The 24,144-nt window shown below is 42.3% G+C and overlaps 1 protein-coding gene across 1 annotated transcript in view; it reads left to right on the top strand.

The window, feature by feature from the left end:
- Window positions 1–336: 336 nt before the first annotated feature.
- The window catches only part of CFAP74 (cilia and flagella associated protein 74), a 36,046-nt gene continuing 12,238 nt past the window's right edge, over window positions 337–24,144 (top strand). The window contains exons 1-23 of the mRNA XM_059866666.1: window positions 337–529; window positions 653–773; window positions 1,139–1,229; window positions 1,627–1,773; window positions 1,974–2,072; window positions 3,466–3,570; window positions 4,681–4,854; window positions 5,458–5,568; window positions 6,751–6,853; window positions 7,589–7,746; window positions 8,252–8,459; window positions 8,865–9,047; window positions 9,703–9,873; window positions 10,344–10,462; window positions 13,207–13,273; window positions 13,674–13,763; window positions 13,880–14,053; window positions 14,810–14,957; window positions 15,864–15,976; window positions 16,484–16,606; window positions 17,667–17,788; window positions 20,736–20,864; window positions 23,753–23,840. Of these exons, the coding sequence (XP_059722649.1) occupies window positions 440–529; window positions 653–773; window positions 1,139–1,229; window positions 1,627–1,773; window positions 1,974–2,072; window positions 3,466–3,570; window positions 4,681–4,854; window positions 5,458–5,568; window positions 6,751–6,853; window positions 7,589–7,746; window positions 8,252–8,459; window positions 8,865–9,047; window positions 9,703–9,873; window positions 10,344–10,462; window positions 13,207–13,273; window positions 13,674–13,763; window positions 13,880–14,053; window positions 14,810–14,957; window positions 15,864–15,976; window positions 16,484–16,606; window positions 17,667–17,788; window positions 20,736–20,864; window positions 23,753–23,840 (2,934 nt within the window). The 5' untranslated portion in view covers window positions 337–439. The remainder of the gene's footprint in view (window positions 530–652; window positions 774–1,138; window positions 1,230–1,626; window positions 1,774–1,973; window positions 2,073–3,465; window positions 3,571–4,680; window positions 4,855–5,457; window positions 5,569–6,750; window positions 6,854–7,588; window positions 7,747–8,251; window positions 8,460–8,864; window positions 9,048–9,702; window positions 9,874–10,343; window positions 10,463–13,206; window positions 13,274–13,673; window positions 13,764–13,879; window positions 14,054–14,809; window positions 14,958–15,863; window positions 15,977–16,483; window positions 16,607–17,666; window positions 17,789–20,735; window positions 20,865–23,752; window positions 23,841–24,144) is intronic.

Raw genomic sequence — 24,144 nt, forward strand, 5'->3', positions numbered from 1 at the left:
AATAACTCATTCTAGATGACATACACAATTTACTGAATTCTAATAAATTGTAACAACATTTGGGAACAGTTTGCTTCGCACTGGAGAACTCCACAAGACTCAAGAACAAATAGTGTTTGTTGGAATTGTGCCCAAATCATTTGGGGTAAAATCATGGTGTAAGTGGATAAAATACATTCAGAAGGTTTGTTTTATTACTGAGCTGATTGTTAAAAGAAAAGAAAAAAAGCACTAAGAGATTTATTATAGTTGATACTCAAAATGTGCAACTAATGCAGTATGTGTTTGTATCCTGTTATTTCACATGCATTAAATGTGTACTGAATGCTGTGAATTCATCTCCTGAGATAGTCACCAGTATTGCAAGTTGTTGGATATTTGATGTGGAAAACATGTTCTTCTTTTTATTCAGCCTGATCATTTGGAAAGAACTGTCAGCATGGAAGATCATGAGATCAGTTTTAGTGAGGGAGAACAGCAAATGTCTCCTCTAGTGTTTCTAGAGGAGGAGGAAGAAAGACTAGAAGAGGCAGAAGAAAGACAAGAAGAGGAAGAAGAACAAGAAGAGGAAGAAGAAAGAGAAAAAGAAGAAAAAGAAAGGCAAGAAGAGGAAGAAGAGGAAAGACAAGAAGAGGAAGAAGGAGAAGAAGAGGAGGAAAAAGAAAGAGAAGAAGAGGAAGAAGAACAAGAAGAGGAAGAAGAAGAAAGAGAAGAAGAGGAAGAAAAAGAAGATGCAGCTGATCAGCTCCTTGACTTGGAAGGATACTGGGAAGGTGAAAATGAATTGTTTTGATAACTCACAAAAAACTGACGTTAATGTAAACTTAATGTAAGATAAACATGTTAGATCATTGGCCAGAACCTGACAATACATTATCCTCCCTTGTCCCCCACCCTGTTCTTGTCTGGGATTTTCCCACATAAATGGGATTCTTGGTGACACTTCCACATGAAGGCAGAGAAAATTCTCCTGTTCATTTGCGGGTGTATCACGGTCCTGTGTGTTTTGCCATATGAATTTTTTAATGTACACTGCAGTAATGCTATAAAATGTCATGTCTGATTCTCCATGCTGTGACTTGACAGCATTTTAAAATTCAAAGTCTTTTTATTAAGCTGTTGTTTCAATATCTGCTAGAATATGAGCTGGAAGAAGAGCTGGATGTTGGTGACAAGATGGAAAACAAGGACACTTTTGAAGATGCTGGAGACCAGTCTGATTCTAGCACGTAAATACCTTGTTCCAGTTCAAACAGAATTTCCTCAGTGGTGCTGAGTGACCAGCTGTGTATGACATGTCTTAAACTAGTTTAAAATGCCCCTGTTAAAATTGTAAACTATTGTTAAGGAACACTAAATTGCAAAGCCAAGGTGGGATCAAGAGGAGCCCCAGGCATTTTAAAACAAAGACACATCATTAGTGCTTTAAATGAGGGGATAAATGTTCAGCATTAGATATCCAATACTGAAAATCCTGGTTTAAATCCATGCATGCAAACTTCCTGTGCTGTTTGTGTTCATGTTCTTGCTCATTTATAATGGTCTTATTTGTAAGGATGTCAGACAAACTTCACATAACTACAGTTTCACATTGTTTCTTTTTTGGTTGTGTACTCCAAGTCAAAGGCGAAGCTCAGAACACTTTTTGGGCAACGTTGGTGACATTCAGCCTCTGAAGTCTGCAGACAGAATTCACATATTAACCTCACAGAGAAGCCTCCAATTGCTCGATGACATGGTCAGGGAAAAGGAGCTGACGGTCCAAAAAACCAGGTTAGTGTTTAAACAACCATAATCCATCAGCACAAATCCCCAGCCAATACTGAGATACTGTGTCCATCATAAATACTAGACTTCAGAGAACTGTGCATCTGACAGGAATCCTGGCTGTGAATGTTGCCCCCAAAAAGAAGAGTTTCACTGGGAAGAGAAAAGAACCTACAAAACAGAAATGATGTGTTTGTTTCTTGCAGTGACACGCTGAGTGCCTGTCGGCTGCGGAGCAAGATGCTGGCAAAGCAGCTGGATCATGTAGACATGGAAATAGAGAGAGAGGAGGAGGCTGGCAATGTGTAGGTAGAGAGTATTTCTGGATACCAAGGAGTGCAGGCATCCACTATGTTCATCTGTGTGTAATTAATGAGATAAGAGCAGGAAGAGGTGGAAACTTGGGAATGGGTAGGAAAGAGGCATATGTTTTAAAATGTAACAACAGGTACTAAATCAGCCTAGCCCACTGCTGTCAATTATGTCAATCTTCTCTTCAGTCTGATGAATCAAGGTGCTGTGGCACTCCTGGAGGTCATGGCTTTGCTTTTGGTGATTATTCGGTCAGGATTTCTACACATGTGTGTGTATATAGTTTTATAAATGCACACATACATGTGCCATTCCTTTCTTGTGTTGTTCTGGAATGCAGGAATGCCTTTCAGGAGTAGCTCTGCATACAGGAGCTGCTCTGAAACACTTGTGCTATCAAGTGGGAGGCAATTTACTGTACTCTTCACATTTGGTTTAAATAGAAAGCAGTGGGTGGCTTGTGTACCAGGAGCCAGAGGCTTGTGAACAAACTTCGCAGCTGCATTTCTAACCTGTGTTAATCTCCAGGTTAGAGCAGCAATGAATGAGAGAGAGGCAGGCAGGTTAACTGCCAGAATGGGAGAGCTGCTTAAACAAAACTGATGAGCTGATGCAAATGAGCCTCCTGAGGTAGTGCAAGTGGGATTTCAGAGACAGTAACAAATCCCAGCAAAGACAGAAAAGCAGTGTAGTGTTTATCCTTATGATGGGTCACATGGAGAGGTCTAGATATGGAAAAAATAGCAATTCTCCCAATCTCTTGCATTTAGCAAGTGACTAGTGGAGTGAAAAGACTTGATAGATTTCTGGCTTATGAAGTTCAAAGTCTTTGTGTTTTAGCAATAATGCAAATCCTGGCTGCCATTAGCGCTGCCAATGCCAATAGAGAAATGTTGAATTTAGAGGAGTAGCTGCAGGTAGAAGATCCAATTTTCATTTAGAGGATGGGAGTTTATGTTGAGTATAGTCAAGCCACTGTCTGTGGATCCTGTAGCACACTGTCTGCTAGTTCTCCTGGGGAGAGAAGGAAAATAACTGTGTGGGAATGCTGCAGTTGTAGGCTAAGTGTATGGAATATTGTAGTACCATTTTAAAAGCAAAATCAGTCTAGGTTCTCTAGGTTCACCTACGCTTATCTTCATGAATAATACTACTTTTATCAGCTGGAGAAGTGAATAGTTGCATTGAGCTGCTGGTCAGTGCTTTTGAAATTCGCATCTGTTCCTTTCAACCGATGTGTAAGAGTTTAAAGAAAGCTCTTCCTCAAGAATGGACGCTTAGAAGGTGAAACAAGAGGCTGCATAAATTGCTGGGATTCCGATTAATTAATCTGAGCTTTAGAGCTGTGCTTTATTCTTGCTGATGGATTCTCTCCAACGTGTCCAGGGCAGCCGTGTCCCGCCTGCAGGCCGTGAGCAGCCGACTGTGCACTGAGCTGGAGAGAGAGAAGGAGCTGGAGCTGAGTCTTGCTCAGACACTAAAACAAAACTTGTAAGTGAGGGCATGAAGAAAGTGAGAAGGGAATCAATCTTTATTACCTTCTTCCAATGCTGTTGGATGGATTCAAAACTTAGTCAATAGAGAAATTGCTTGTAAAGACTGAACTACATCAATCTAGAGCAACTTTTAACCTGCGTGGTTCATCCCTTACAAAGCTGGGTGATGTGGCTCAAAACCCAAGGTAGCTTTGCACATGTAAATAAAGTTTTGATTTTATTATGAGAGGTGCATAAATTGTGAGCTAAACAGGTCTCATTTGAAATGTAAAATAAGATGGACTAAAGTAAATCTGTCTGTGCATAAGCATAAATGCTTGTAATTTATACCTCTTAGTGTTTTTATAGGGCATAAAGGAAAGGATAGAAAATGAGCATGATGGAGACATTGTAGCAGTACTGTGTATTTTTATGCCAAGTTAATATTGCTGCTTGTAATTGATTGTTCACACATAATAAATTACTTCTTTATACCAGACAGAGTAAAACTGTCTTTTGCAGGAGGCAACAGGTGAGTGTGTTTATATTTTGGTACCACAGGTACATCAGAGGAGGAACACAGGCACAAGCTTCTAGCTGTGATTAGCCAAGTGGTTAACCAGGATACAGTGTGTTCTGCTGCAGTGTTGTGTAAGAGCTTTAAAATGCTCGACTTGTTTATTGTGTGATTAGCAATACACAGAACAGATTAATGTACTCAGCTCTATCATATCTGGTTCCTTCAGCAAAGCTGAAGAAGAATAAAAGCTGTGGCCTGTCCCTGAAGTTTTGTTGTTGAAGGAAAAGCTATTTTTAGAATTTTTCTTGATTTTCATATTTCCTTCTAGTTAAATGGGAGAAACAAAAACTTGAGGTTTAATTTTTTTACCTTTTTTTGACCAATATTTTTGATGCCTTTGAAAGGAATATGCTATTAGATATGAGCCTTAGTCTGGAATACCTGAAATACCAGTAAAAGGGTTTGATTCAAAATATGGTTTTAAATAATAAAAGAAAACATGGTTACATGTTTATTTCCCCCATAGAGCCTACCCTACTCAATGTATCACCTTAAAGTGAAAGAATATCAATATTCCAGTGAAAACAATTCCCACTTTTTTAAAAGGGTTGAGCTGTGGCAGATAGAAACTGAACAGAAAAAATACGACATCCTCCGTGAACAACTTCAAAAAGATGAGGAGGAGCTACAGATGCAATACCAGGAGGAGAGAGAAGTGAGGATTTGGAAGGAAAAAATAACAGCCCTGCAAGCAGAAGGAACACGTCGGACTCGAAAGAAGTAAGAGCCTCAAAGTCAGAGCCTGCTGCCTTTCTTGTTTTATTTTCAGCCAGTTCTCTGCTGCAGGTGCTGAGATTAGCTTGTTCAGATACTGGTGCTTCTGTGTGTCTTAGCTGGGTGTGCTTCAGGAATATTTGATGAGGAAATGGAATTAAAATAAGAATTGGCCACGGCCTTGCAGTTATGCAAGTAAAGATTTCTGATCTGTGGGAATAAACTTAATGAAAATGAAAAAACTACAAATGCAGGGGGTTTTATCATAGGAAATGAGGTTTATTGGGTCAGACTAAGTGCATGTGTCTGCAGTGCTGCTGGCCTCCAGGACCTTCTGGGCTTATGGTGAAGTCCATTGAGATTTCTTGGAGCAGAAGCAGACACCAAAAAGCACAAAAGAGCTCTCCAAAAGCAGAGCAAAAGTGTGTCAGTCTGTGGCTTCTGTGAAGTTTATCACTTTGTCTATAATGTGAGGGATGTGGAGAGTGGACAAATGTCCTAATTTCAGCCATATTCATCAACTCCCCAAGCCCACCCTGAGGTCTCCTTGTGTTGGAATCAAATTTTCCTTAGTCCTGCTGCAACTGTTGGTTTGTCTGTGTCTTGCAGAAGAGAGGAAGAAGCCCGGAGAGAACGGGAAGAAAGAAATAAAAAGCTCCTCGAGGATGCCAAAAGGAACCATGAGAAAGCAGTCTGCTTCCTGAGGCAAAGCATGGCAAGGTGGGGCTTCACTCCTTTCCTGTTGTGTGTTCTCTGCTGGGCAAGACTTTATCCTCCAGTCTTTGAAAAATAATGATTTTTCTGTAAGTTGTGTCTTCTGTTTCACCTGGAAATCTCGTGCCAGGTATAGTGTGGTGAGGCATTGAGATCTTACGGAGCAAAAAGGACATGGAAAGGAGAAAATCCACTCAGTGTCCTAGCATGGCCTCCAGATTCCCTGGAGTCTTCGTCATGAGGGCTCTGACCACTTGGAGGCATTGATAATGATTTGAACCATTTTATATTGGTGTGTGTGTCATTACCTGAAGTAGTACAACTAAAATCCAGGTTTGAACCCTGCCCTGTGCCATTCTATGTCCCCTCAGAAATGTGGTAAAAAAGCATCAGTGGCTTCAAGGGCCATTTCCTTGTGCTGCTGCTCTGTTTGATTTCAAATTACATATTCTTTCATAGGCTGATGTTTATGTTATTACTCTGGTGTTGAATTATTTTGCTGCTGAAGAAACAGAACATTTGTTACTTATTTTTACATATATGTAAATATATCCTAATATATAAATAATAGGACTTAATTGTAAAATGATTGAAATAATTGTATTGTTTCTGTGCTGTTTTATTTTTATTAGATGGCATGTACAAACTGGTCATAATTAAAAAAAAACAAAATAAGATGGATTTTTCCTTGACAAATATATCAAACATATCAATCTTAATTGTTTTTCTTCTTTCCTATTATATTAGCTGGAATATTCCCAGGTTTGATTCCTGCCCACATATTTCCAACTTGTAGAGTTTTCAGGGTTTATTTTTAGTATGGGTACATGTGCTTGGCTTGTAAAAGTTTGCTACATAAGGTTTAGATACTGCTTATATGAGCAACACCTGAATTCTTTATTTTAGCAGCCAGTCATATGTCATAACATGAAACACATTCTTCATATCCAAAATTTAAAAAAATTAAAGTTGTTGAGCAAAATATTTGAAAACCTGTTGGCACTTGGAGCTCGAGCAGTGCCGTGTTTGGAGGAGTCTGCAGCTGTTCCCCTGTGCCCACAGGCAGTGCCCCCCAAACAGGGCTGTGCAGCAGCAGTGCCTGGTGGCAATTGCTCCTTGTCAGCTCAGCCATTCTATTAGCAAGAGCTTTCCAGGATGAGAGCCTGAAAGATTTTACTTTGCTTACAGAATTCATGAAAAAAATGCAAAGGAAGAAGCAAAAGCGCAGGAGCATATGGAGAGAAGGATCCAAGCTGTGCTTTCCCTGAAAACCAGCATCACTTCCAACAGGGTACTGCTGCTGGGCTGGGATGGCAGTGAACTCACTGACTTGGGTACTGCTGGCTTCTCATGCTCAGTTTTCCTTGCAGAGCTGTGTGGTGATTTTTGATCACATCACTGACCAAACCCCTTGAAACTGGGGAGAATTTAACCATGGCAGGGATGGCGTGAGATCTGTGTGGGCAGGTTTTGACATTCTGCTGATGCAGTTTATTCTGTCAACAGTCTAGTTGTTCTGGGAGGGAAACTCTCTGGGAAATAATGCATACTAAAAAAAGTTCTCTGGAAGTTCAGCCAGAAGGATTTCCAGTTATTTGGATCCCAATGCAGAAATATTCCACATGGAGAAAACATATGGTAGAAAAACAGTTATTTGAGAATTTAAATAGTATAAATTAGGAATTTCTGAGCTATGCTGCTTTGCTTTTCTATTTATGTTCTGTAGGATATGAGGGAATGATCTTAATTTAAACCTGATTTGTTTAGAACTGTTATCTTTTCACATTCCTTCACTGAGCAGCATTCCAGGGGCAGGCTGGAAGGGAAAAGAAGTAGCCTGGACCTAGTCAGAGCTTTCTGCATCTCAGCTCCCCATGGCTGCAGAGAATATTAGAGACAATACCTTCTGCTTCAGAGGCATCCACCACAAATGGATACTTGGATAAGGGGACCAGCATTAGATCCTCTGTTTTATATTCTTTAATATGTGACTCAAATATGTAACTGGTTTGTGTGCCTTTCATAGGAAAGGCTCCAAACTCTCCAGATTTTGAACAAAGCAAAGGCCTTGGAGGCAAAGAAAGAGGAGATGAAGATGAGGGAGGCCATCCTAGCAGAAGGAGGCAATGTTGTCAGGGAAATTTTTCTCCATAAACGACAGCAAGAGCACGAGAAAAGGAAAGAGTGAGTATCATATCCATATCAAACTCTGCCTGCTCCCTGGAGCTCACTCAGGTCCTGAAGGCAGAACATCTCTGATGGTGCCTGGAGGGAGTGAACTGCCTCTCCCACTCTGTGTGTGGCACTTGCACAGTCTGTTCTTGGTGCCCTGAACTCTGCCTTAGGGGTGCTCAGAGCTCCAGAGCTCCGTGGGTGTTCCGTGATCGACTCCTCCAGGAGGGGAGTTCAGTGACCCCAAACTGGAAACCTGAAGTAACTGTCCTTTTTCCTCCCGTGAACGCTGTGAAAGTCTGTATCAGCCTTCTCAAACACTGTAACTGAGTATATTTAGTCTGTAAAAATGTATAAACAGCCTCTGAATCACTTGGTGTCTTGGCACAAATTACCACTGAACCCAACTGAAAGACTTGCTATTTAGCTAAAAGGCTCCAAGGGAACTGGGTTGTATTTAATATTATTGTTAAACAATCATGGTTGGGTTAATATTTCTTACAACTTCGGATTACAGAGCTTTTAGAGAACTGCAGAAGTCAAGAAAAATGGAGATTGTGTCTCGAATTTTGCAAGAAAGAGCTGCTACTCACAAGCAGAGAAAAAGTCAGTCCCCTACTAAGGCAATAAAGGCTCGTGGTAAACTTGAGAATCCTTTACTGCAGAGTGGGAAAGCCTGGCAAAGTGAGGACACCTGCAAACATGCAGAAGAAGAAATATCACAGGTAATCAAAAGCCTAGGAATCGACTCTCTCTAGATTGTCTTGTTTTGTTTTGTTAAACATGCAGGTCATTGAAATCTGTTTAAAAATAGAACAGACTACAACAAAACATGAGACAGTAGAGAACAAATGGAGAGTAATTTCCCCATCAGATCTCTTAATATCTCTTTGTTTCCTTTTTCTTGAAGGAAATAGAGTGACTTTTAACATAAAATTTTTGTCTGTATTCAGTGTTTTAAGAGGGGATTGGCCTAAGTTGGCATCTTTGGCCTGTGAGCCAACGGCCAAGAGGCCAAAAAGCCAAAGACCTGTAATTTTTGTGTTAAAAGATCTCCTCAGAAATTGATAACTGTTGAAGCAACTGTAATTTTTAACTGTATCTTCAAAACTTGTGTTCTTTCACCAAAGTCGTGGTGCCCTCCATCAGTTTGTTCCTTGGCTGGGGAGGGAACTGCTCCCCAAGGAGAGAGTTCTGAGAACAGACCCCAGGATGTGCTCTGGGAAAGTGGTGATGAGGACACAGAGAGGCACAAGACCCTCCTGGTCCCAGAGTTCCCTGGACTTTGGAGTCGACAATATGACTTGCACAAGGTAAATGTTGTGATATCTCCTGTTAGAAACAGAAAAGAACCTTGCTTGAAACCAATAATTGTGTATTTTGCAGTTAAAATGCAGACATTATGTTATTACATAGATGCACAAATTCAGATGTGAGAATATCATCAGTCAGTGCTGTTTGACACTGTTCTGGAGGAGTTTGTTCTCTCAAAGAGAAAACAGTGCTTTAGGTTTAGTTCAGAAATCTGTGAAGACATAAATCACATTATGTTTACTTCTTTGAATTTAAAAAACTTCAGAATCCATCAAAAAGAAATCATGTCAGTACATATTCCTAGGCTTGCATGGAGGAGCACTGGACCATGACTGAAACATTCCAGTGAAGTCAGCTGATTTTTTTCTCAATGTTTAATAAGCTGAGAAGGAAAAAAGCCCCTTAAAGTGCAGAAAAGCTAATTCTGCCATGAAAACCATGATTTTGTAGTGTTGGGTGATGATAAACTGCAGAACAGACAGCTGAGAATCCGTGAAATTCTTCATGCTGAGGTTGGGATGCTGAGTTTGACTGGAGAGAGCCAGACAAAGGCTGGCCAGGTGCTGGAAGATTCCTTCTGCAGAGTTTTCTACTGGAGCTGCAGATTCTGTGGTCACACACAGATCTGGTGGCTTTTCTGTCTGTTCTTTTTAGGTGCCCAAAGCAGAAGATCCAGCACTGTTGGCTATCAGGGCAATAAGGAAACAAATGGCTAAGAAAAAAATGGAGAAACTCCAAACTGCAATTCTTCACAAGCAAACTGTGCCTGCCCAGGACCACAAGGGCTGTGCTTTCCACAGCAAACCCAGCTGCATTCATTTCAAGGTCAGTGGCCATTCTGCATGGAATTGTAGAGAGGTGTCTGCTGGAGGCATATCCCAATGTCTTGATCAGAAATCTGTTGCAGCCTTTAATAGGTCTGTAGTGAAATTTGAAACAGCTCTTGCCTTTTTCCTCTAACAATCTCTTTGTTAAGTGATAGATTAAATAAATTACTTATTTTTACTATCTAAACTGTAAAATACTTCCTTTTCTCAGGGGAGTTGAAATACTGTCAGAAAGGTGAGCAGATGATCAAACCTCCTGTTGGATTGTGTTGTGTGTTTTTTGAAGGGCAGCATGACTGGTACTTGTATATTGTTTGTAAACACATGATCACTGTAAAATAATGTCCTTAAAGAAGTGCTGACTCCCATGCAGGTAAATTTCAGTTAGTTAATAAAAGTGTTAATAACTCAGACCATGAACATGACATCATGTCTCTGACACTCACCTGGTATGTTTGGCATTCCAAGGATTTTGATGTTGGTCAAATCTACAAAAAGAAGATCATTTTGACAAATGCATCCTACAGTGTTAATTCCTGCAAGCTGGTGGGAATCAGTGAATGTCTCAAGGACTTCATCAGTGTTCAGTAAGTAAATTCACTTCAGACTTGTTTTACCTTTGTACCACGAGAGCTGGAACCCAGTTCTGCAGCAACTGAAATGTCTGCTTGTCGTGGGTTAACCCTGCAGGCACAGAAACTCCACAGAGCAGCTCCTCACCCCCTCCTCAGAGGGATGGGGGGGGAAAAGTCAAACTTGTGGCTTGAGATAAACACAGTTTAATTCAACAGAAAAGGAAGGGAAAAAAACCCTGAGGAAATAAAGGAAATCAATCTCAGAGCAAAGAACACTTAAATTGCAATCCTGTGGTTTTTCCCATCAATCTACTCCTGTAATCCTGCTGCCAGGTTATGCAATAAGCACTGTGTCTGCTTGGGAGATTGCAAATTAATCTCAGTTTAACTATATTGATAATTTTATCTCACTGTTTATAAATAAACAAAAGGAGGTATCCATAAGTGTTTCTTTTTAGGAATTCAGACACCAGCTCTCTCTGGAGCTGGACTGAGCCTTTAAATATATAAAAGGCAAGTTGTGAAAAGTTGTATTTCTCTAAAAAATGAAGTAGTGAAAAGAATTTATTTAACTGGAATTCTGTGAAACAAACAAACAAAAAATTATTGCAGTCTAGCCTAAAAGTGAAAAAATGTTCCTGTGTGTAAGTGAAACTTATGGACAAATAGGAGACATGGAGGTGAATTCCTCTGGCTTGAGGAGAAGTTCAGGTGTCAACCCTTCTGCTGACCTAGAGAAGCCACCTGTGGGACAGTTTAATGACACCCCAGTGAATAAAAAGTTGTTTCACCCCTGTAAGTGATTTCATACTCCAGAGCTCCTTTCCCAGCTCACTGCCCACGGTCCTTGTGGGTATAAACCACACCTGGCATTTCTGGATTGTCTGATAAGGACAGGATGCTCCAAGGTGAAGCCATTCCTTGCCCACTTTGTCCTCACAAGAGTCCCCAGGAATGTGAACAGAGAGTTCTTGACTGAACATCATCCCTGGAGAGCTGCAAAGTCTGGATCCAGCTGCTCTGGTGGATTGGGAGAGGTGTGGAGCACTTCATTCCCAGCCTGGTGGAGGTGGATAATTGAGCAGGACACAGCAGAGCCCTTCAGCTCCTAAACCTGCTCTGCTGCCTGACTCCATGTATAGCTCATAGCTGGTTCAAATCACGTGTGTGGATTTAATTTTGACCCACTTAAATGTGTCTAATTTCTGTGACAAAGCCTGAAGCTACTAATCCGACAAAATGAGGGTTTCCTGCTCTCAGAGATTGATTTTTTTCTCTCATTTAGTATGTTGGACAATTGCATGTGGTAAATCAGCACCTCTGGTTTTCACCAAAAATTAAACAATACTTTTTGAAAGGCCTAAGTCTTTCCTTGCTGTAGCTGCCTTTCAAAGTACTCCCCAAATATCAGGAGTTGTGAATATTTTTCAGCATCTGATAAATTAATTAACTTTTTAAAATTCAATTGGTTACCCATACATTTGCCAACAGGATAGCTAGCAAAAATAATCTAAGATTTTATTCTCCATTTTCATGTTATTAATAATTTGATCAGCAGAGCACAGACCTGTGGACACTGATCCTACACTCTATAATGCTTATCTCAGGTAGAGCCAGATGTAAATTGTTTGTTACAAAATAGTTTTGCCAAGCACATGTACACTGTCATGGTGTCACTGTCCTCGAAATCAGTGCACAGGTATTTACAGCCATAACACTTGAGAGCTGTTATCAGTGACAGGCACTGGATTTGCTGATAAAAGCTTTATTCCAGTGATAAATGAGCAGTATTATACCCCATGGAGCCTCTCCTTAGCAGAGTGGTTCTGTGTGGGTTTCTGGGTCTGGCCCTTTGTGCTCTAAATCAGAACTATTTAATCCAGGTGACATTTGAAATAAAGAACCATTCCTTAGAGTCCTCCTCAGGAGAACCTGCCAGGGGTCTGTTCAGAAGGTCAGCATGCAGGTGCTTATTCCCTGTCCACATTTTAAGCTCCTGAATTCTGAACTGTTTCCCTTTCTGAGAAAGTTTCATTTTGCTTTGGTTTGAGTTTAATTTTGTTTTGATAAAGCTGTGAAGGGCGAGTGTGTTCCATGTCTCACTTGGCTTAGGGGCTCCCATGGCTGACAACACTTCCTTATCTCCTCTGGCTCCTCTGCCAGGCAGAGCAGGGCTCCAGGAGTGCCTCAATCATTTCATTTACAGTGCAGCTGTGAAATGTCTTGTCTTCTGATGGGCATTTTCCCTGCCTCACACAGACCATGAAATGAGTGGCAGATTCTATTCAAGATAATTTTGATACAGCTGGCAACAAGCAGCACATTCTCTAATCATCTGCAGCTCCCTCCTTGGGTTTTTCCTCTTCATTTTGTGTTTGGACAGGGGAGATGTTACAGAGCAACATTAAAATGGAAAAGGGGAGAAATTGCTTCCTAATTGTCTGACTGGGCAGTTCCACCTCTTCTTGCTGATTTTGAGCCTCAGCTTCACCTCCTTGGCTGCAGTCCCTGTCTTGCCTTTTAAAAGCACTTTGAGTCTTTCTGAATAAAACCTTAATAAAGAATCAGCCTTTGTTGTTTCCCAGTTGCAGCAGGGTTCTGGAGCCTTTCATTAATCTGTCACTCATTCTGACTTTTCTAATAATTAGTCCAAGTGAGGGGGAAAAGAAAAAGCAATCTGCCATTGTTACCAGAGCAGGAGCTGGGTGTTCCATCCACAGCTTTAATTTGGAGTTTTATGTTAATTATCTCCACAGTTTTGACCCACCTGCCAAAATGTCTTCTGGGATGTCCTGTGAATTCCTGGTAACATTTAAGCCAATGGTAAGTGCACAATGAGGAGAATCCTAGTATAGGCCACTAGTCTGATTAAAACCATCATTAATTGAATTTCTTAACTGTTAACAAGAAAAAACCTACATTTTTAGAAGAGCTACTGTTGCACATGGACAGCTGTGTGCATGTTCAAGCTCTGATAAATTGTCATAAGGCAAATTCTGAGGGCATGTTTGGAAAAATGCCTCCAAATGAGAGCAAGTTTCCAAATATTTATAATCTTGCCCAGCTAAAGTTAACCAAGCTGTCACAAAGACTGTCTTAAAGTGGAAACATAGAATCAGTAAAGATACATTTTAATATGGTACTCAAAGAATGAGTGAAAATATTTTTCATCAGGCTAAATCTTCTGAAATGACTTGGGGTTTTTTTCTGTTTTGTTTTCTAGATAAATAAAGGGCTGGAAGGAGCAGTCATGTTTATGGCCCAGACAGGTTCTTTTTCTGTCCCACTGAAATGCACAGTCAAAACCTGCATGGTAAGGGACTTTTAAGCATGTGGATAATATAATTATTATTATAAAAAGCTGATGCTCACTTAATTGACATTAGTGCTATGTAGGCCAGTGGTAATTAATGGTTTCTCTTCTCACAGCTGGCTCTGGATAAGGAGCTCATTGACTTTGGCAGCCTTGTGGTGGGAGAGACAATTTCACGGCCCATCAGCCTGACAAACAGCGGGGCTTTGGGAGCCAGATTCAAAGTTCAGACGTCAGCAGGCGCCACAAGTACCCTCAGAGCAACAGTAAAAGCTGCTCCTGCAATAGTGGTGGGTTCAAAAGCACTTCCCTAAAGGAATAGAAATGTTCTGCTTTGGGAAATGTGGTGGAGTTGTGCAGAATCACAAAGCAGCTCAGGTCAGAAAGGACTTGGGAAGATCATCTGGTCCAACCTTTGGTACATTTGGGTTGGTATAAATATAATCTGTTAGACCCAAATATTGGAAAGTAAAAGCAAATATCTTGTGAGGCATGGGGAAACCAGCAATGCTGATTTTTTAAAGTATTTTAGTAATTTATGTCACGATTCCTATTTTCTCCACATTCATGACAATTAGGAGAAAATACTTCAGTTAAAAGAGGAGATTCTGACAGAGTCATTAAAAATCTCAACTCGTGGAAGGCAGAAACATGTGAACTGCTGCAAAACTAGCAATCAAGTGAGGGGTGTGATAAAGAGAGGGCTGGTTTCACCAGACTTAGTTTTGACATAAAACTGCCTGGGTTTCCACTAGAAAAATGTTGGTTTTGTTAATTGTAAAGTAACTGGCACTACACTGCACTGCTCCTGTTACATTATTTACCTGTTTGGGGCAGCCAGCAAAAAATTCAATCTGCTCATTGATAAAGGTCTTGTAGAAAGTGCAGGTCTTGGAAAGTGCAACACATTTCTCCATTTATAGCATGGAACTGTTGCAAGAAAACACAAGGCTGATTTGCATAAAACTTTTGCTGGGTAGAACTGGAGCTGGTGCAAGGCAGAGGAGCAGCCATGGGAGAAGATCCCTCTCTGTGATTCCTAATAGGTCACTGAACATCCCAGTGCCTGTGACTCTGAAGAGGAAGGCAGCACAGGCCCTGAGGCAGCTGGGGATCCAAACAAGAGCTGTGCTGAGCCCAGGGAGGGGATGACCCCCTGTGCAGCCCAGGAGCCCAAGAGAAGCAGTGCCACAGGTGAGGTGATGCTTTGGAGCACAGCCCTGCACCTCCCCAGGCCAGGCTTTATCCAGCTGTAGTCTCCTGGAAAGAACTGAGCAGTTCAGTTTGCAAAGTTACTCAGTAAATGAAGTAGCTCATCACTCCAGGAGTAATTTTATATTTCTTTGTGTGCTGCCTCACAGAAAATGACTAAAAATAATGTCTTGACACCATTATATCAAAAGCAGCAAAGAACCTCACTGCTCATTAGTGATCAACAGTTCAGACTCAGAAGAACACAGAACCCAACCAGCTTCAGAAATTGCAAAATTGTTAACATCATCCTTGTCTCAGCAACTGAATCCCCACTTCTCAGAATAGCAATCCACATGACAGGTTTATTTTTATAGTCTGTAATTCTAGGAACAAGGAAGCAGAAAGATGAACCTCCTCAGACATTTTCCATCTCATTCCTAATGTTTACTATGTGCTTAATAAAATCCAGTCTTGTGGAAGAAAGACTTTCTTAATTTTTTTCGTATCTATGTTCTTTAACATTTCTTCCCAATACTGATCATTCCAATTGCAGGAAGCTGAAAGTTCCATGGAAAGGTTGTGGGTGGTTTTTGCAGGTCCTTCTGCCTGCATTCCTTTATCCCACTGAAATTGCTCTTGAAGGTCATCCCCCCTTCCAGCTGAGTCTGTATTTTTGAACCATTCATGTTGTTACTCACTGGAAGGCTCAGGTAGAATTCCAAACTAGACTAAAGCTGGATGGCCAAACAAATATTTCCTTCCAGGCATTCCAGTTTTCCCATTATGGCTATACATGCCTGGATTTGCAATATTGACTCAAAGTAATGTACTTGTGCTTTGTTAGCTATTGTTTCTGATGGACACATCCAGCATTTTATTTTGGTTTGTGTTTGTTTCTCTCCCCAGAACATCTTGGTCAAGGAGAATTAAATACCAGATCAGATCTGGACACAGACAATGCAGATAATTTAGTGGAACTTTCTCCTGAAGAAATACCAATTGAAATTATGCTTGGAAAGGTAATGAATGTCCTGAGATCCAGACAAGATCTCACTAGGCTGAGCCTACATCAAATAAATTGCTCTGGTGAGAAATGCTCAAGTACATGGTCATTCCAAGCCCACTGGAGATCACTGTATCACAGTTCATTCTTAAAATGAAATCACAGCACACTTTTCCCCTTATTTTGATCTATAGAGACAAAAGGTCGTTCTAAAAAAGGTTAAAACCTTTTCACATAGAACTTTTTGTGGCAATTCACATTTGCCACAATTAATTCTTTTTTTCTTTTTTTTTTTGCTATGTGATTCTGTGGTTAAACAAAGTCTGGTGACAACACACAAGAAGGGGCAGGAAGAATGTCTGGGAAATGTCAGATTTGAGCCATATTGTTCTGATTCTGATTTTTCCTGTGCACAGGGAGTTCAGTTTAGTTACAAACCAGGTGTAGTAGGGTGTGTGTACAGTGAGTGTGTACAGCCTCTTTATTTCAATGCAATTTCTAGAGTTTCACTGTTGTTGCTCAGGTGACTGAGGGTGAGATTGGACCCTTCAGCTCAGTGAAAATCCCAGTCCTGTTTGTCCCAGCTGTCCCTGGGGACGTGAGGGCAGAGTTTGTGATCGTGTTTGACAACCCAGACTGCAAACCAGTGAGTGACCTGCTTCAAACCATGTGTGAAATAGTTTAAAATCTTCTCATTTGTGCTCTTCTCAAAAATTATGTATTAGGTGGTTTTATGGGAGGTAGCTTTGTAAGTCACAGCTCTTATTTCTGATGCAGAATGTTTATTAAACCTGCTAATTCTCTTAATTTCTATGCAAATAATCCTGATATTCCCATTTTATCAGACATCCTGTGGGAAAACATCTCATTTCCTGGAAATAAATGGGGAAGTATTCTCCCTTATTCCCAACCCACCTAGTTTATTTTCTTTCTGATCTATCAGAATTGGAATTATTTAGCAGGCAGTAATGAAGCTGATGTGTGAAGGCTGGAAGAGATGACAACTTTAGTTACCACTTCAGCATATTGTGATTCTAAATTTTATTGGAAGCCAAATTCTGCTTGGAACAGTTCACAGAATCTTGCCAAAAAATAAAGACAAACTTCCCAGCAGCTCAGCAGCCAGTCTTGGCTGTCCCTTGGGCTGCAGAAGGAGCTGCAGATCCTGCTGAGGCTCCCGTGGGCACCTTCTCTTCCAGGCTCAGCTTTGCAAGGCTGAGCTCTGTGGGCCCTGGTGCCAGGCCCAGGCACTGCAGGGAGCACAGCCCTGTGCTGCCTTCCCTGCATTTCTGTGCTGCCTTCCCTGCATTTCTGTTCTGCCCTCCCTGCATTTCTGTGCTGCCTTCCCTGCATTTCTGTGCTGCCTGGATGAGCTGCAGCCCCAGGGGAGCCTGGACTGGGGCCCATCCACTTCAGCTAAAGGCACTTTAAATATTTCTTTTCAATCTCATGGGCAGATGCTCTTCTTTCACGTTCCCTGTCAAGGAATCCAACCCAAAGTATAATTGTGTTTCTCTTCTGGGGCACTGTAACATCTTGGGTTTACTTTGCAAATGATTTTCCTAGGTCTGCCTCATTAAAGAACCTGTTGCACTACAAATAATAAAATATTTTACTCAGCTGAATTTATAGCAGAAATCCTTGCTGTAGGTCAGTAAGAATGTGAGACTGACAGAACTTATCCCCTGCCATTGCTGCCCTGCCAGCTGAGCTTCAGTGCCATTGGAGTTTCTGTGGATGTGCCCATCTGGGTGCCCCGGCCCAGCGTGGACCTCAGGATCTGCCTGTACGGGCGGCTGTACCAGGACAGCGTGGAGGTGTGCAGCAGGTGAGCTGCCCTGGGTGGCCCTGGCCCTGTGGTGAGCTGCCCTGGGTGCCCCAGGCCCTGGCACTGCAGCTAAACTGCCCTAGGTTCCCCTGGCACTGCAGCTGAGCTGCCCTGGGTGCCCCTGGCACTGCAGCTGAGCTGCTCTGGGTTCCCCTGGCACTGCAGCTGAGCTGCCCTGGGTGGCCCTGGCCTTGGCACTGCAGCTGAGCTGCCCTGGGGTGCCCCTGGCACTGCAGCTGAGCTGCCCTGGGTGCCCCTGGCACTGCAGCTGAGCTGCCCTGGGTGGCCCTGGCCTTGGCACTGCAGCTGAGCTGCCCTGGGGTGCCCCTGGCACTGCAGCTGAGCTGCCCTGGGGTGCCCCTGGCACTGCAGCTGAGCTGCCCTGGGTTCCCCTGGCACTGCAGCTGAGCTGCCCTGGGTGGCCCTGGCCTTGGCACTGCAGGGGCACATCCTGAAAGCCCTCTGAGCTCTGGAAAATTTGGGCATCCTGCTAAGCCAGACTCCCAACACCAGCCCTCGCTATGAGGTCACCACACACCTCCCTACCCCTGCCAGATTCCCAGTGTTGTTCCTGTTCCTGGGGAGAGCTGTGAAGCCCCTAGGGAATAGCAAATCCACAGTTTCCTCATGTGGAATTTACTCACTAAACATTTAGGGAGATAAATGTATCTAAAATTAAGTGCACATTGGGTTGATTCAGCCAGGGAATTTTATGTAGGAATATTTTGTTGTTTCTCAGCTATTTTTCATTCAGTTAAAGTCCTGGGGGGACTTAGGATCTGGAAGCCAGTTTCATGAGAGTCTTTCCAGACCTGGGATTAGATGCTGGATAAATCATGTCAGTCCTTTTGCATTCACTCTAAAATGGGGAAGGGGCAGCATTTCCTGACCCATGGAGGCATTAAGGTCTCCACTGGAAGGAGAGAGCCCTCTGATTACACAGAGAGTGAGCAGACACTGATGGACAGGGGAAGATATCTGGGTGTTCCAGAGTCCAAGTCAGTCACGTCTGAGGACTGGTTCTGTTTGCACTGTGATATAAAGGGAATATTCCAGCTCCTTGGCTTCTGGAGATTTCCTGCTATTAAAAGTAGTTATGGGAACATTTAATTGTCTTCAGGTGCTGGGTGTCTTCCCTCCACCTAATGCAGTCACTATGGAATTCTTATTTTAACAATTTGCATTTCTTAGAGTCTATTTCAATAGGATTGGGGTGGGTTTGTGGGAGGGTGGGGGAGAGATTGGTTCTATGGAAGGCATCCATTCTAAACCTCTTACCAGAATTACAGACTGCAGAGATTCTTCACAGTTGGAAAGAAATGAGTAAAGCTGTTATCTCAGAAATTCAGCTTACAGATATGACAAGCACAAGTTGTTATGTAAGTGATTTTACTTGGTCTAGATAACCCAGGGATAAAACTTATAAGTATAGAAGCAGAATAACTCTCCTAATGAAACTTAAGAGTTCAAGGGGATCTCAAAGATAGAAGCTGTCAAATTGCTTAGGGCAAAACTTCTTAACTGAGGGAAAAATCCTGCTGATCCTTTGCCAAGTTTCACTAAATTAAGAGCACTTAATATGTAGTAGCCTGTCCTTAGCACCTTGGCAAGTCAAGGCTTTGATTTATCACCCAATTTCCATAATTAGGAAAAATTGCCTGGTATACAGTCAGGTGGGCTGAAATTGAGTGTATTTCATGTGCAGGAATAACGTGTGTCAACTTTTTATCCTGCAAAAGTGGATTGATTGAAGGATTGATTCCATCCTTCTGTTGTGGCCTGAGCAGTTTCTCCCTCCAGGAGCTCCTGACACTTCCCTTGGTGTGTCAGGAGGAGGATTCCTCCTGGACCCTGCCTCTATCCATTGACTGGGACCTGTAGGCTGTAACACAAGGGAAAGATAAAGTTTCCAAGAGAGCCAGATACCTCTGGAACTGGAATGTCCCAGCAAGCTCTGGTGAATTGTAAAATGTTGCTGATATTGGTTTTGTCCTGGGTTTTAGTTGTTTGGGGTTTTTTTCTGGTCAAGAAGACTGATGTAATCAGGCAGCAAAAATAAGCAGCATAAAGGGTGAAAGTGTCTTATCAGAATTGTGTTCAATATAAATAATTTTAAAAAGTAATTTCTTCAGCAGGTTATAATCTGCACTGATTTAATGAAGTGGTATATAATTCTCTTAGATTGTCAACAGTCAGAAATCATTGCAGGCTCCCAGCCCCACTTGCTGTAGCTGTTGATTTAGAGGAGACCATCTGGCCTGACAGCTTGAAAACCAGTCCAGGGGAAGGAGAATGACAAGCTGAAATATTTGTAAATTGCTCGGCAATTTTGCACTTAAGCATAAAATTCCAAAGCAGGGGATGGTCCATGGCTGTTGCTGTGCTATGATAGGGCCAGAATTCAGTAGACAGGCAGAGGATTCCTGGCTTCCAGTGTGCCATTCCCAGGGCAAATTGATCCCAAGGTTTAGCAGGAGAGCTGGCAGGACCAGCTCAGCCATGCTGTGCCTTCCAGCCCTGCAGAGGCTCTGCTGGTGGAGGACAGGTTCCATTTGTTTAAAGAAATCACCAGGGTTCAGTCATCCTATTGATCCAGAGAGAGCCAGTGTATGTTAGCAGCAAATAATCAGCTGCTGTTTCACAAGAGCTTGGCTTCGACTGCCCCTGACCTGAGTGAGCTGTGCTGAGCTCTGACTGTTTTCTTTGGATCCGTTTGAGCACTGTTTGCTACAGCTGGGTTTGTTACAGAACTTCCAAGTCTTGTTTTCTGTACTTAAAAGAGAACACAACTGTGTGAGCTTGCTGTGGCAGTTTTCCATGCCCATCATTTTCAAAGGAAGCTTGGGATTGTTCTGATTACAATGCAGGGGTGGGGGCAGGAGGGCTCAGACTCCAGAGTTGCTGAAGTGGCCTCAAAGCCACCTGAGCACGTCTGATGTGTTTGCAGAGCAACAACCACGCTGCGTTTGAAGTTTGAGGTGTGCAGAGAATTGAGCAAGCACATGGAGCTGCTTCCAAAAACAGGCTTCATCCGGGCTCAGTCATCCTTCAGTGCTCAGCTCAAGTTCCTGCCCAGGTAACCAACATTAATCCAACTCTAATCTTTCAGGATTTCAGCCAGTGTCAGTGGAAAAGCTGAGCAGGGTTGTTGTTCCCTCCTGCTGTCCAGGCTGGAGCTCACAGTGCTGCTGCAGTGCAGGTCTGATCTCCCCCCTGTCCCCCTGGAAGCTGCCAGATGCTCCAGGAGGAAATGAGCTTGGCTGCCAGGGCTGTGAGGCAATGTCCCCCCTGTGGTGACAGCAGCGCTGTGACACTCCGAGCTCTCCCTGCCTGCTAGGCTGCTCCCGTTCTGTGGGAAGCTATTCCTGTCCAGGAGGGAGGTTTTTGAGGCAGGTGGCTGCTTCATGGATCACTGATTGAATAATTTCTGGACAAGAGCTCCTGTGCTTGCTAATTAAGGTGAGAGTGGTTGGGCTTCCTGTCCATATCTCTCCTCCCCAGGTACATTTTTCTCCAAATGATGAAGGTATTGAATGAATTTCACACGGTGTTTTATGTAACATCTGATGCTAAAAGCTTTATCCCAGCAAGTTCTGCTTCTCCATTTTACAAAACATCTACAGATACAAACATAGCTCAGGGATAGGAAACAATTCCAGTTTCTAAAATTTAAACACCAGAGCTCCCATCAGCCACTGTTCATTTTATTTACCTCATCATTGCCATCCTAAAGAATTTAGCAGGACATTTCTTTTCAAAAAATAATTAATAACATATGGAATTCAGTGTCTTTGGTTTTGACTGCTGCTGCCAAGCTGCTGCTTCTTTGATGTGGGTTCTTAGTCCCGTGGATGTGTTTGGATTCTCACAGATGTGCTCAGCACCTCTGGATTCTATCCTGACTGCATTTTCACCAGGCTTGTATTCAAGGAACTGAAAGTATTTACAGTTCTTGCAGCATCTCAAATCCCATCAGATTACAACAACAGCAACATGGTGACACATTCCAGCTCCTGAACTTGAGCTGCTGCGAGGCACCGTTCCCTCTCTGAGGGGATGGAGGCAGAGCTTGGATTTAGAACCTTAATCTTCCTTTAAAAATGGGGAAGCTTCAGAAAGGAGATTTGATGAGATTAAGGCATTTCTGACACACGAAATAAGTATCTGGCTGCTTGAGGGTACAGATCATTTTAAAGACCTGATGCAGGGGGAGTGCTGGAGCTGAGGGAAGCTCTGAGCCAGTGACACATTTCCGTGAGGGCTCGCAGTGAGCTGGCATTCGGAGCTCTATTAATAGAGCAGCTGTGTTACCAGTGACACCAGAGGGAAAAGAACCCCCCACTCAGCAGTGCTCAGGGAGCAGAGAGCTGCCTGAAGGCTTGGGAAGTTCTCCTGAGTGTTCTGTGCACACAGACATTCTCAGGCAGGTGTTCCCAAACCCAGCTCCTGGGAGCTTGAAGCCAACATCTCCTGTTTAGTTGAAGGCAAGTTCTCTACTCTGCTGCCTTTCAGAATTCCCAAACACCATGTCCTGTAGTTCCCTGCATTTGGAACTGGTCCTGTCAATCTAAATTTGAGTTGTCTTTTGTGCTTCTCTTTAATTGTGCCATTTTCATAGATCCTTTCTGAAGGATTCCAGGACCTTTCCCCCGAGGTGCAGCAGCTAATTTAGAGTCCATCCCTGTATCCATACAGTTACAAGTATTTTCTTCCCCATCTGGATTATTATGAAACAGATTAATTTCTTCTGCTATTGAGATGTCCTGTGAAAAAGTGAAAGCTGATGCTTTACTCCTCCCTTGCACTTAACCTCAGTTCAATGTGTAAAGAACTTCCCAACATCTTTGAACATCACCCTTATTGCAAAATAACAGCAAGATTTTGGATCACCATGGTGACTGAGTGGGTGTTATTTTTATTCTTTAACAATACATTAAAGAGTTGCAGGCAATTCCATGAGTAGTAGTACAACATGAGCACTGTGGAGACCCAAGAAGAGGAAGCAACTCACTCTGGAGCTCTGAGATATAAATAGAGCAGCAGAGCTAAAAATGCTCCAGGTTTGTATTGTCTTGGCTTGAAGCTCTGGAATGGAGCTCGTGACAGCAAGATGCTTCACCTACAGAAAACCTGCATATTCCTTCTAAATTCTAAGGCTGGTTGGTGATCAGGCACTGCTGGGCTCCAGGTTTGTTCATTTTATATCTCTGCTTTGGGATACAAAGTGCTGATCATTAACCTCAGTGGCCAGAGGGAGCCACTGCCTTGGCTGGGTTGGTGGTGTGGAGGGGCTGCAGCAAAGATGCACAGGGTTTATATTCTGATTAGAGAGTAAGCTTTTAATTGTTCTGAATTTTAAATGACTGGATGGCATTAAAAAAAAGGATAAATTGATGCTGACCTCTGTGACCGCCCTTAAAATCCTGTGTGTGTCCAAAATCCTGTCTTTAAAAACAAAAAAAAATATCCAATATAACTGCACAAGGGCAATCATTCTGACATCAGTGCCTTGCAGCCCATGCCTCCTGCTCAGAGCATTGCCTGGGGTGCCAGGCTGAAGGAAATCTGGGGCAAGTCCAGAATATTCTTGACCTGACTGCATCTTCTTTCCCTTGGTCATGAGGTGGGACTTCACAGGTCACTGATTTTTCATTGGCATTTTCTTCCACCATTCTTTTTCAATTGTCTCTAATATTTGAATTTATCTTGCAAGCAGAATTTTAATAAGAATTCTCTTCAGTGAAGAACTGGAGTTGATACTTAACCAGGTGAATCCTCCAATTTAAGGACAATTAAATGAAGACTAAAAGCTGTGAATAATAAAACTTTCAGACCTTAAGTAACAAGATTCAGTTTTTCTTTTTGTTCATAAATAATCCATCAAAAGTTCATTATTCCTCTTAGTGAGAAAATAGTCAGAATGTTTTAATGGCACTGACTGGATTTGTGCTTTTGGGTTTTCAGGCAGTCCCTTCCTGAAGATGCAGGGAGTTATTTCAATGCAGAGACAGGAATCCTGGAGGTCCCAGTGACAATCCTGATCATGGACAAGGTCAGGGATTTTTGTGATGCTGATTATCAGACAATTTATGTAAATTATTTTAGTGAATTTTCACTTAATGATACCTAATTTTAGATCAGTTCTTTACTAATTGAAGCTCTGTGATAGTAGTTAAAGATGCTTAAAGTGCTGATACAGATTTGATCATTTTTTCTTGTCTCATATTTGCAATACAGGAAATTTAATCCTTTCTCCTCAGTGCTGAGCTCATGTTATTGTCAAGGAACAGAGTAACTTTTTCTTGCACTTTTCCTTTTGGATGACATTTCATTTAAATCCTGCCCTTACAACCCAC

Source organism: Haemorhous mexicanus, chromosome 23 (genome assembly GCF_027477595.1).
Source record: "Haemorhous mexicanus isolate bHaeMex1 chromosome 23, bHaeMex1.pri, whole genome shotgun sequence".
Classification (NCBI taxonomy): Eukaryota; Metazoa; Chordata; class Aves; order Passeriformes; family Fringillidae; genus Haemorhous; species Haemorhous mexicanus.